General features: G+C 36.5%; 2 protein-coding genes across 19 annotated transcripts in view; one reads left to right on the top strand and one right to left on the bottom strand.

Annotated features, from left to right (window-relative positions):
• CCDC66 (coiled-coil domain containing 66) overlaps positions 1-5,577 on the top strand; it is a 51,620-nt gene extending 46,043 nt beyond the window's left edge. For 6 of the 7 annotated variants that reach the window (XM_065933471.1, XM_065933470.1, XM_065933469.1 and 3 more), the window contains exons 15-19: positions 1,419-1,915; positions 2,810-2,850; positions 3,489-3,730; positions 3,989-4,107; positions 5,312-5,577. In XM_065933471.1, coding sequence (XP_065789543.1) covers positions 1,419-1,915; positions 2,810-2,850; positions 3,489-3,730; positions 3,989-4,107; positions 5,312-5,398 — 986 coding nt within the window. In that variant the 3' untranslated portion in view covers positions 5,399-5,577. The remainder of the gene's footprint in view (positions 1-1,418; positions 1,916-2,809; positions 2,851-3,488; positions 3,731-3,988; positions 4,108-5,311) is intronic. The other variant, XM_065933472.1, reaches the window with a different exon arrangement.
• The window catches only part of TASOR (transcription activation suppressor), a 48,915-nt gene continuing 40,427 nt past the window's right edge, over positions 4,269-12,756 (bottom strand). For 8 of the 12 annotated variants that reach the window (XM_065933452.1, XM_065933457.1, XM_065933454.1 and 5 more), the window contains 6 exons: positions 11,222-11,344; positions 10,356-10,515; positions 9,851-9,959; positions 8,475-8,653; positions 8,131-8,295; positions 4,269-7,312 (listed from right to left, as the gene is read on the bottom strand). In XM_065933452.1, coding sequence (XP_065789524.1) covers positions 6,780-7,312; positions 8,131-8,295; positions 8,475-8,653; positions 9,851-9,959; positions 10,356-10,515; positions 11,222-11,344 — 1,269 coding nt within the window. In that variant the 3' untranslated portion in view covers positions 4,269-6,779. Of the gene's footprint in view, positions 7,590-8,130; positions 8,296-8,474; positions 8,654-9,850; positions 9,960-10,355; positions 10,516-11,221; positions 11,345-12,756 lie in introns of all 12 variants that reach the window. The other 4 variants (XM_065933461.1, XM_065933463.1, XM_065933462.1 and 1 more) reach the window with 1 other exon arrangement.

Genomic DNA, 12,756 nt, shown 5'->3' with positions numbered 1-12,756 from the left:
AGGGAAATTTCAGATGTCTTTTTTTCCAATGGTGAACTTTTGTTGTTTTCAAAATGAAAAAAAGTGAAAGGTTATATGCAATTCAGGGATAGTCTGCTGGCATAGCATGATGGTACATGAGACATTAAAAAAATACATGAAATGAATACATGAAATGCACTATCAGTAGCAATCAACATTTCCCTAAAAATTATAATCTTGCATTTCTAAGTGAAAACCAGGACAATTCTGTTTGGAAGTTTGGTGTAAAAAACGATCTCTATTGTGTGATGCTAAGAATGAATCATCTGAGATTCTGATATGTGCTATATAGCTTGAATGACCCTTGAAGGCCTTATGCTGAGTGAAATAAGCTGGAGTTGAGGGGAGGGGGCAGTTGTGCAGGGAGGCACAAATATTGTATATAGATAGTTTTACTGGTACAAGGAATCTAGGGTTGGATGAACAAATTCAGGTATGGATAGTAGAGTGGTGGTTGCTGGGGTTTGGGACGGGGGTGGAACGGGGAGTTACTGCAGTGGGCGCAGGGTGTCTGTGGGAGGTGCTGGTAGGCCTGGACTTGTGTGGCCTCATCGGTGTGCTTGATACCACTGAACTGTGTGCTTAAAAAGGGTTTAATGAAAGATTCAGGGAAATCAGAACACTTGTGCCTTATTGGTGGAAATGTAAAATGGTGCAGCTGCTGTGGCAAACTGCGGCACTGCCTTAGAAAATCTAATACACAATTACTGTATGGTTCAGCAGTCCCACTTATGGTGTATACCCAAGACAACTACAAAAAGTGAGGTCTTGAATAGCCCAAGGCAGAGGCAAGGCAACACAGGTGTCCCCTGACAGATGAATGAATAAAAATGTGGTATATACACACAATGGAATATTATGGGGTATGTGTCTACAGACACACACACTCACACAAAAGGGAGGAAATTCTGACATCTTGGATGATCCTTGAGGACATTATGCTAACTGAAACAAGTCAGAAAAAGACAAATACCTTAGATTCTACTTGTGTTTATAGTGGTCAAAATCATACAGGTAGGAAGGTGGTTGCCGCCAGGTGGCAGGAAGGGGGAAGGAGTTGTTTAGTGGGTATAGAGGTTTTTGTTAAATTGGAAGATGATTGCTTTACAGTGTTGCATTAGTCTCTGCTGAACCACAAGGCGAACGGGGCCATGTGTATGTAGGTATCTCCTCCCTCTTGAGCCTCCTTCCCACCTCCCCCATCCCAGTCCTCTAGGTCAATACAGAACACTGAGCTGAACTCCCTGCTTTACAGCAACTTTAGAATTTATTTTCAAAACAGAGTTTTTGAGGGCAATTTTAATACCTCTGAAAAATGGTTAAGATGGGTAAGTTTTGTATTATGTATATTTTACCACAATTTGAAGAAAAATTAATCACCTGAAACTTTTTTTTAGATGACTTAAATATAGGAGTATTTACCGATACAGAATCACACTGTGGATCGATAACAGAGAGGGAAATTATAAATTGTTCATCTCCTGAGATTGCTGCAGAATTTAATGAAGAGTTTAACACTAAGAATAACAAGCAAGAACTAGTAAGTCAGATTAAAGAAGCCAACTTAGAAAAAGAGAACAGTTGGTATAATGACCAGTGTAATCAGATCACAAGAACAGAGAAGCAAACAAAACATATAAAGAAATGTCCTAAAAGGCCTGACTGGAACATAAATAAGCCACTGAGAAGGTATATTCCAGCATCAGAAAAGTACCCTAAACAACTTCAAAAGCTGAGAGAAGAAAAAAAGGTAAGAAGGCAGATGGAACTGCTTCATTTGATTGAAAGAAATAATTCTGGACAAATCTCTCAAAATAGAGGCACTTCACCAGAAGTTCTTCATTCATCTCATCAAGAAACTGAGCCAAGTTTCAGGCGGCAGCTAGTCAGAAAGGTAAAGCTGTTCTGTCTAAAAAATATTTTTTAAAATGCATTGAGGTTTTTAGAATGAGACTACAGTTCCTCACATGCATGTTTTGACATGGCTTTTCTAGATTTGAATGAGAGTTCTAGAAATTTGCTTTAGTTTACACCAGGGGTCAGCAAACCATGGCCCACAGGAAAAATACTCTGTGCAAAAGCAGGCTGCAAATGTAGTAAGTGCCGCCTGTTGCACATGCAGCATTTTAGGAACACATCCATGCTCATTCTTTTCTCTGTGGCCAACTTCATGCTGCAAGAAGAGTTTATTAGAGTAATTGCAACAGACAGCACACGGCTCACAAAGCTGAGTTTACTATCTGTCCTTTACAGAAAAAAATTTACACTTAAACCCTGTATAGATTAATAGTAATCTTTATTCAAATATTCATTCAAAACTCTTGTACATATAGAGCTTCCCAGGTGGCTCAGTGGAAAGAATCTGCCTGCCAATGCAGGAGCAGGAGACCTGGGTTTGATCCCTGGGGTGGGAAGATCCCCTGAAGGGAATGGCAACCTACTCCAGTATTCTTGCCTGGGAAATCCCACGGACAGAGGAGCCTGGTGGGCTAAGTCCAGGAGGTTGCGAAAGAATCAGACACAAAGACTAAAACAACCAACCAGTGACAGTGAATATTTGAACCAACACTCTGAGTGAAATAAAGCCGTATAGACAGAGGGTAATGGGCAAGGTCAGGAATGACTGATTTGGTTTCTCTGACTGGAGAAATACCTAGCCTATTATCTAGTATCTGTTGCTCAAATCATTGTTTGAGAAACATAACAAGTAAACCACTACAATTATTTGTGGGGATATATGGAAATACTGTTGCTTACTCTTTTCTACATTCATCTCTCCATCATACAGGAAGAAGAGCCTCTGAGAACTAATTGTTTTAGCAGGGAAAGGTATGTTATGGTTTTCATTGCTACTTCGTGCTTCCCATGTGATATAAAGGTCAGCCTAAGCAGGAATGTGACATTTTCTGTTAGCTCCAGATTTAAACAGTTTTGATTTTCCAGATGTCAACAGTGGAACAGACATTCTCCTTGAACTGAGAGAAGAGGAAAATGACTGGTTAGCAATGAGAGATTAACCAACGGGAAATTTAGAATCGTTATATTTTTATTCTCTGCTTTTGTGTATGAACTATCTGGTTTAGAGTTGTCTCTGAATGTGGCTCTAATAGGAAGTTTACTTCAGGTGGTAAAAGTTGTATTATGAACATTAGACTCAAATTAGGTAGCATTGATCCTGAGAAGCTAGTAAAATTTAAGCTTTCTCCCTGTTCTAGACTGTGTCTGTATATGTATATCCTCAGCTAGTAGTAGTAACTCCCTAATTAATCCCATTTTATTGGCCTATTTTAGGAAAAATTATCAGAAAACTGAAGCCTTTTATAAATAGTGTTCCATAAGATGTTATAAGTACATTTAGAATAAACTGAAATGTGACTGAAGAGTAGAAAATGCTTAATCTAAAATAAAAGACAGAATTGTTGATTAATGCTTCTTAAGTCCTTTATTGTGCTTTTGGGAAAATACAGGTCTCAGTCGCCACCAATTCTGGCAGTGAAAAGCAGAACGCAACAAACTCAGACACTGAAAAATAATAATTATGAAAGAGAGACACTGATCTCAGGACATAGTCACACAGAATTACCACCTGGGATTTCTGATCCATTTCATTTTATTCCATATGTCCGAACAAACGAGGTTTATTACCTGGATCCGGAGGCCCCATTGTCTAGGCCTGTAACCCAGGATACTCAGTACCAAAATGCACATGGTAAGTAAATGTATCCCCACCCTGAATTCAAAATCCAAATTAGTATATGAGTAATACTAATAAGCTTTACCCCAGGAGGGGTAGGATTTTGCTCTTTTGGAGTGAACTATAAAATTTTGTATTGAATATGTATTAAGTTTTACTTGGTGCTTTCCTAGGATATAAATTAATGAGCCCCTAGAAAATTATAGCATTGGGCTATTTCATAGTATCAGAAATGTATTTGAATTTTGTCATTTACATCCTGTCTCACCTCAGACCAAGAAGAAGAGCTGTTTGCCTCTGACCATCTCAGGGACCCACTACTTAATCCTAACTTGGTGAAAAACAGGGATCGACAACAAGCAATCCTTAAGGGACTATCAGACCTGAGACAGGTATGAGCCTTTTGATAGTGTAGGTGTGACCATATTCTGGTGGAGGACTCTGTTAGAATGGCTAAGCAGTTACTTAAGCCTGACTGGTTACAAGACTTTTTGATTTGATTCGCATTGCCAAAGAGTATTTCTTCCCAGCATGAAATCATGAGACGTGAGTATTAAAACAATTTTATTGAATGAAAATGCATACATTTGAAATGGCAAAGCATGATCAATAAGGCCCTAAAACCAAAGGCAGAAAATAAGTACAGTTGTGGTTTCTTAGTAATGCAGTTCACAATTTATTAAAATGAATGTGTTGGCTGTGTTTAGAACAGAACATTGACACAAGACCCAAACAGCACTATATACTCAGTGTGAAATCACATGTATTATCTTACCAGACTTTTTCTCCCAGACCAACTGTGACTCATTATCTTGCTCAGGTAAAAAATCCAATATTTAAGTCTATAACTTTTCTCTATCAGGTAACCTTGAAGAAACACCTGCTGCTGTGCTTTAAAAAATAATGACTTACAAACTGCTTTTGCAGTTAGTTTTGATTCACAGTATATAGTTTTTTCCCAAATAAACTAGTTTTAGGAGTACCTTTTCCATGTCCAGTCATTTACAAATGCCTTCTGTATTTTAAGTTGTTGATTCAAGTGTTAACAATTTTTTTTCTATAAATCTAGAAAATCACCCCCATTAATACAGGATTATCAAGAATCCTTTAGCCTTTTTATACCTTGATTGAGTTTTGTAACTCAAGCTCGGTAATTCACACAGATTTTACTTAATTACCTTTGAAAATGACAAGCATACTCTAGCTTAGAGGAGACAAAACGCTGTGAGGTTAAGAGAAAGAATATAATATACATATACGTTCACCTATATAGTGACCATGTCTTATTTCAGCAGGGCCCTGTGCCAGCCACTAAGGTTAATGCAGTCAACATATACACTGGATGTTAAGGGAGACTCATGGTCTTTTTAAGACGTTTGAGGAAAAGGTAAGGGGTGGCATCTCTTTAAGGAAGGCCATCTCTATTGGTTTTATGCTAAAAATATGAAGACAGTCTTACAAATCTATAATAGCTATATATAGTAAGTACAGTATCCAAGTGAGAAAGTCTGGTGTAAAAATTGAAAACATGTTTTCAAAGTAAATATAGAATAGGGTTAATTTGCACACTTTACTAACAAATCAATGTGATTTCAGGGCCTTCTCCAGAAGCAAAGGGAGTTGGAAACTAATCTCATGCCTTTAGCTGCAAATCAAGAAGAGAATTTTAGTTCTTCGTTTTAAATGTAGAAAATTAAATCCTTCGTGTTCCAAATTATAAAATGTGATTGTTGCTTAACTGTGTTTTTACAAGTAGCCTAGACTGATTTTTTAAATGCTTATTTAAAACTTGTACACTATGTAGAAAAATGCTGTGTATATATTTTATGTATTTAAAACAATAAAAGTTTCATAAAAGCTTAGTTAAAAAAAAGTTACCTGCTCTGTCACAATGTGGGTATTTATCTACTTACCTTAACACAGCCTGGAGTTTACAGATCATGTTCTTCCACACTTTACATGTAGGCTTACTAATTGAAACACCACTTATCATACTCTATAAAAAGAGTTTGAAGAATAGGACCTAAAGCTCTTTTAGTGGCCAAAGGAAGGTCTGATGTCCCGACATTACTAAAATAGCCCAGATTCAGCTTAGGCTTATGAGGAAGGTTTTTTAAGTCCTTTGATGACTTTTATTGTAGAAACTACAGTTTTCAAAAACAGTTACAAGTTTGTATTAGTAATGAAGAAGCATTTTTTTAACCAATACATGTGGATTAAAATTTTTTGTCTCCACCATGTACTTTGGTGCAGCACTTAAGTGCTTACTTACCACCTGAAAAATATACATACATTTTTTTCTAACAATTTAAAAACCTGTAGCAAAGTTGGTTTCAAACTGTTAATATGTTAATAAACTGCCTGTAATAAACAGAAGCCTATCTTTTGAAATATGAAACTGAATTTGGTTAAGTCTAAGGACCACATAAGCACTGAAAAAAAAAGCTTGATCAAAATTTTAGTAACAGGCAAAGTTACATGGTTAAGTCTAAAGATAAAAATTAATGCTGCCTGGTATTAAGTCCTAAGTACATAGTTTTATAACCTAAATGAAACTGCTTTGTTCGATAAATCCTGAGGTATTGAGCCAAAATCCTGTAAATATTTATTAATGTCACTGGCTTATACCTGTGTAAAAACACTGTACAAAAGCTTAAATAAATACAATAGTTGATACATCATTTCAGCAAAAGTATTTGGGATAATCTGACATTAGGGAAAGAAAAGTAAAGCCACTACTGTGCACTATCCTTTTGCAAATATCCTAGTTTTATATATAAAACAAGCTTCAATTTGAAGCCAAAGTACAGATGACATATAAAGTGTAAAACTTAGAAGTGCCAACATGAGATAATTCAAGTACAATATATGTTAAAAATATATATATTTATTTCAATTTTCCGAGGCTTCAACTGTTACAGGCCATCATGATTTAAATAAGGGGGGAAAAAAGAAACATGAGAAAGAAAAGAAACCTTTTGTTTAGAGAAAGAAATATAAATTGTTAATTCACTTTTAAGAAACAGAAAAAGTCCATAACAACCTATTAAAAAAAGTACTATAATTATTTCTGTTTTGAAAACGGCCTGCAAGAATCACTTTTCCACCAACTTAATGGAGATGGAGATTTCTCTCTATCCAAGCTTTGAGTATAAGCAGATAAAAAGTCATTTTCACTTTCTTGAGTCTGACTTGATGAAAGGGCATATGGTGTGCCCAAAAATGTCTCATGAGTGAGAACATTAAAATGACTAAACTGATGGGACATATTTAATCGACTGTGATAAACCTGAAAGTTGCTATATGAATCTCGTTCAGCTGAATTACTGTTCTCTCCTTCAGAGCATACTCTATCAATAGAAGCTCTCTCTGCAGAATCAATTTGATAAGTCTCATCTTCGAATAAACTTTTTTGCAAGTCAAGAGACGATTGCAACTCAATTTGAATATTCATTTTTTGATCTGTTCCACGTGATCCTTTGGTCTCTTTCTCCAATATTTCTGAATGAAAATTGCTGCATACTTCTATTTGTGAGATTTCATCCCCTGAATCCAGAGACATATCCTCTTCATCCTTTTCATCGTTTTCTAAAAGAGCTACATTTAAAAAACAAAAAGTCCTCCTCTATTGAAATACACAATTTGTTTAAGTTTTAAAATTATACACTACTCACACAATATAATGCGTCAGGGTCTGCAAGTCCACAATCCCTTAAAGCTTGGTCTTCTGCCACAAGTTCACTTAGTCACAACACTCACACTAGGTGTGAATGTCCAGATAATCCGATGCTAAAAGCTTCTGCGAAATGTGTTCACGTTTAATGTTGGGAAATCCCAACTCCCAGCTCCAAAGGGGTTAATGTCAAAACAGCATCTAAAGTTATACGGTAATTCAGTATTTGACAAGACAAATATAAAATAAAAATTCTGACATCTAGCTTCACTGGATTACTACTAAATAAATTGGTTAGCTCTATGAAATGTTCGATCATCTCTGCTTTTCCTCGAAAACAAAAAGTACATCTTTCATTTTACATAAAACCTGGAACCAAAGCAGAGGCCATCTCACAAAAGACTAAAGCTATGGATATCTCTACTACTTTTATCATTAAACTGCTTTAAATCACAACAGAAGCCAATAATACTTACATTACCTCCAAAGAAAATGCTTACTCTATATAAGTATAGTATGCAGTCTACCATTAACTCTTTAACAGCTTACATGGACTACAGCATAGTAAATGACATTTTTGTATATTCTAAGTAAAAGAATGATAAATGCCTTGAAACACTCCCCCTGAAGCTGTTTACACTGAGCTGAGCAGTTTCAAAATAAGTTTTCATTATCTGAAATCAAAGCCAAACCATTCTTTTTCTGTCTACCTTAAAGAAAATGAAAACTACTGAAAAGTTACCTGACTGTGACTCAAGATTCTCATTAGCACCAAGCAATGGAAGGTCTTCTTCTGTGATTGAGTTGTGATAGCCCACGAGATTTTTAAAGTTTTGCATGAAGTCTTCAGCAGTTGCAACCACTATTCCATTATCAGTATAACTAGAAATCATCTTGATACTCTTTTCTAATTTGGGGGGAAAAAATGTTGAATATAAAAAACACTTGAAAATATAAAATTATAATGCCTGCCCGCAGCCCTCAAAAACCCTTTCCTCCACATTTTCAGAAACACCCCCACACAGTGCCACAAAATCCTTTCGCCCACATTCCTGTATTCATAGTAGAAAAGAGCATTTGCTTTACCTGTTAAAAAGACTATGTGCCGGTGCTGTATGTTCTGAGCCTGAAGTCTGATAAGGCAATCCAATTCTGGAGCATTTCGAGTTTGTGAATCACAATTGTGGTATGACAAAATTTCAACCAGATGTTTCTTCTGATAGACATTCAGTAGCGTCAACAGACTTAGAGCTTTAGCATTCAATCTGTGAAATTAAGTAGTTCAGTATCTGAATCTGCTAAAATTTAGTATGGATGTTTTCGCTTGAAATTAACAGCATAATTTCTCAATAGAGGCAACTGATCACAACCACACTGCGTGGCTCACTGCCTGATGCATGGGTGCTTCTGAGTAGAGGAAGAGTGGAGACTCTGCAACCCCATGGTTAAGGGCCTTCTCTGGGTCCAAAGCCTGAGGACCAGTTACTCAGTTCAGACAGAAATCTCAACTTACTAAATAAATTACACTTCTCTTCAGCTTCACCAATATAGAAATGCAATCAAAGGCATAAAAGGACAGAAAGTATATAAATCTTCCCTTCAAAAAGAACACGGCTCTAAGCTATCTCTACCCCCAGACACAAGGCAACCTGTGGTAGAAACTATTTGGCTGTTGTCAGGAAGATGAGGGCACTAACTTGAACAGGTTATACCTCTGGTCCTCAGTGTTGGTATCTGTTACAAAAGACTTGCCCAATGCCTACTTCACATGATTTGATGTTTTTTAAAAAATCAAATATAATGAAAATTAATTTAAAATTATTTAGGCCTGAATTTCCCTAATTGTGTGCCATGGAATTTCAATAGGTACAAGAAGAAAAAAGTTTTGTGGCCTATGTTTTGGAAATGCTGACTGACAGAATGTAACATAGTATCCTTAACTACAGTTTCTCAGATCCTTAACTCTGTAAAATAAATACATTATATGGACTCTAGCAGTCATCTGATTACAACAATCATTTGCAGAGCCTCTCAAGGGACTAGTTTACTATTCAAGAATCACTTTCAGAAGTGACTTCTGGACATGTTAGAAATCACTTATTTACACAAATTAATGAACTAATCCTAGAACTCCTTATCATGTCAAAATTAATCCTTGTCTCATGTGTAGTGTTATTAGATTAACTGAGATAGGACCTGATCTAGTTGGCATATATATGGTTCATGAAAAAAGAAGAAGAATGCTGATTATCTCATTTTATAATTCTAAACCCAAATGGCAAAGGTCATATACCTAACTAGAACTTTGGCAAACCTCTACATAAACAAGAATACCATTTTGGCTGGCAAAAGATACCTATGAAAACTGAGCAGCATCTATCATCTGTAAACATATAGAGAACAAAACCCTGTGAACAAAACATTAAAATCAATAACCAATACAGTTATTTTTCAAACCTTACCTGCCCAGTTCCTTTAGTTTTTTCTGAAATTTACAGTGGACTTTCCATTGCCATTTTCCTTCTGGAGTACTAAGTTCTTCGAGGAATGTCAAAAAATTTTTAAGGTTCTCTGTTAGAGACAATGAAGTTTGTTTTAAATTCAGTAAATAAGTCACTCCACAACTGAATTATGGAAGACATGTCTGCTGATACTATGTAGGAATACCTACTTTCCTATGTAGTATTTTCTCTTTTTCCCCCCTCTAAGGGAGGGAGATCTAGCTCTGTCTCTAATAACATCTACACACAAAAAACAAGTTAACAAAAACCAAAAGTAATCTAAGTAAAGAAGGTGCAGAGAGCCCTGCTTTATGCCAGATTTAGTGGAAGTTAATTCATAGAGTAAAAGAACGGCAAACAAATCTGTAGTAATAAACATTCCAAAAAATGATGGTAATTACCTGTGACTGGCAAAACAAACAATACATGAGAAAAGTAGTTACATGCTTAAGAGAATGTATCTTACCGATTGTGATTACTTCTGGATTTAGAATGGATTCATCAGAAACAATAAAACCTCCAGATACAAATAATTCATTGTATGTATGATTTTTAACATCATCCAGACTATCAACACCAGCAAAACTAACACAAGGGAGCTTCTTTAACATCACCAAACAAGGTACCTATTTAAATACGAAAATAAAAATAGAAATAAGGACAGACTAAAGTGTGAAATGTCCAAGAAACATACTGTGGCTCACCTGTACTAGTTAGTGTGTTGCCTCTGAAAAGTCAAATGCAAAAATATTTACATTTTTTCCAAATATACAAACTGACGTGTACTGGGCATCTATGTTGACAGAATACTCTAAGGAAGAGACACTTATAACAGACCTGGAAATTCATCATTCAGAATGATGAATGCTAACTTGTCCTGCTCTGTGAGTACTGAGCATTCAAATGAGGCAAGAGCCTGGAACAGTCACGAAAGACTTCAGAGAGCAGTGGTACCTGACACAAGCTCCTAAGACTAGATGCGGCACCCCCAAACCCAAAGGACAGGGGGACTGGTTTGGCAAAGAGGGGGCATATATGAATGAAGGTGGTAACAACAGTCAGCAGACCCAGTGGCATTCAATGAGCCAATGTTCTTACTCTTGACTAAGCGATGGGAAGATAATGTGATATGCCACAATTTAAAATTTTGCAGAGGTACAAATAGGAATCCCTCAAGTCAATTCACAGAGCACAGTGCAAGTCCTAGATGTCCTAACCTCGAAGTTTTATCTCCTTTAAAACTTAACAATACTTTAAAAACAAACAGCTTCAGTCTCAAAGATAGTAGAGATTTTTTACAACCAAAGTAAGGAATTCAGTGTAATAGTCTACCTTGTGAATGAAACCTGCAATGTCTTCATTTTGAATAATAATCAATAGTTTATCTAATTTTGATCTTCGTTCCAAAAACTGTTCTGGGTGACACTCTGTATTGCCTAATTTGATAAGATACTCCTGTTGAAAAGAAAAAACAAACTAAATCAACATTTGAAAGTCTTCTTGCAAACATCCATTTAACGCCAGAAATGCAAGATAAACTGGTTATATTTAACTACTACTAGACTATGATTAATGATGACCTTTACACCAAGGCCCTCAGAGATCAAGGCCACTCTTAGAGAAGACTGTGAAGCTCAGAGCTTTCACGGTCACAATCTCAGCATCACTAATCCTATGCAGTCAAGGCCAAGTAAATGCCAGCTGGGGTAACAGAGCAGAAAGAATGGATTAGCCCAGGTTTTTAACTTAGTACTTATTCTGGGCAGCCACTCCCTCACTTCCATTTTCCTTTCCTTTAAAGCAGGCCCCTGATTATCTGCAGCAGTTACCAGTATATTCCTCAAAGTTACAAAGCACTTTTCCAACTGCTGAAGCCCATTTAATTCACAACCACCCCAAGATCATTCATACAGAGCTTCAATATGTACAGTGGTACTTAAATATTAATTAGCCCTGCCTGTCAAGTCTACACCTTCAAACAAAACAAGACTCTCCCAATAATGCCTCCTACCATGCTGGTAACACAGTACTACCACAGTTACTACCTTTCAAAGGACATAAGAGAGCCAGTCCTGGCACCGTTCTCTTTGCTTGCTAGGGGAATCCTGAACCCTGAAGCAAAAGGCAGGATTCTGAAGGTCACATTCCTCATTTCAGACTCAGGAGATTAATTCTCTCATGGTTAACAAAGATAACCATAAATCTAAACCAAGCTTGCCCCCACCAGTTTTTAAGAGCTGTCTAGAAGTGTCACACCCAAAGAGGATGTTTCTGTGTAGCCCAGAAGCATCTTCTATGTTGTTTCATTTTACTCTAGCCTCTGAAGCCTCTGGAGAGAGCCCAGAGCAGCTCACCATCAAGTTATGAAAAAGGAAATTAGTGTCTAATAGAGCTGCTTGTAATTTTTCGTTTGTTTACATTAAGAAGCTTTAGATGCAAGTTTGTTTTATATAAGAGTATAACTCATAAAGCAACAAATCATTTTGATTCCAGAAATATTTAGGAAGTTTAAAATTTTATTCATGAAGTCCTATACTTTAACATTTTGCAAAATTTCCAAGGGTATTAATTAAGAGTTAAATTCTGATCTAATTTCATTTTTAAAATACACGTCCTTTTTCTCTTCTACATAAAATAAATAACAGAAATATGATTTACTCTAAGCCATAATGGATTAAAACCACCATTCCTAAGTAAACACATTTACTCTAAGTGTCTTACAATCTTTAAAATACGGTGGGAGATGGAGCTACGCTGAGCACACTGGGAACTGTGCCCAACCCACCCTCATGGAGCTCCAGGCCAGTGTGCGCTGATGCCCCCAGAGAGGTGGTAACATGTTGCTGGGGGTGAAAGAATGTGGAGAA

The sequence above is a fragment of the Muntiacus reevesi genome, chromosome 4 (assembly GCF_963930625.1).
Source record: "Muntiacus reevesi chromosome 4, mMunRee1.1, whole genome shotgun sequence".
Taxonomy (NCBI): Eukaryota; Metazoa; Chordata; class Mammalia; order Artiodactyla; family Cervidae; genus Muntiacus; species Muntiacus reevesi.
The sequence above is the reverse complement of the archived record's forward strand: the minus strand, read 5'-3'. Positions and strand labels throughout refer to the sequence as shown.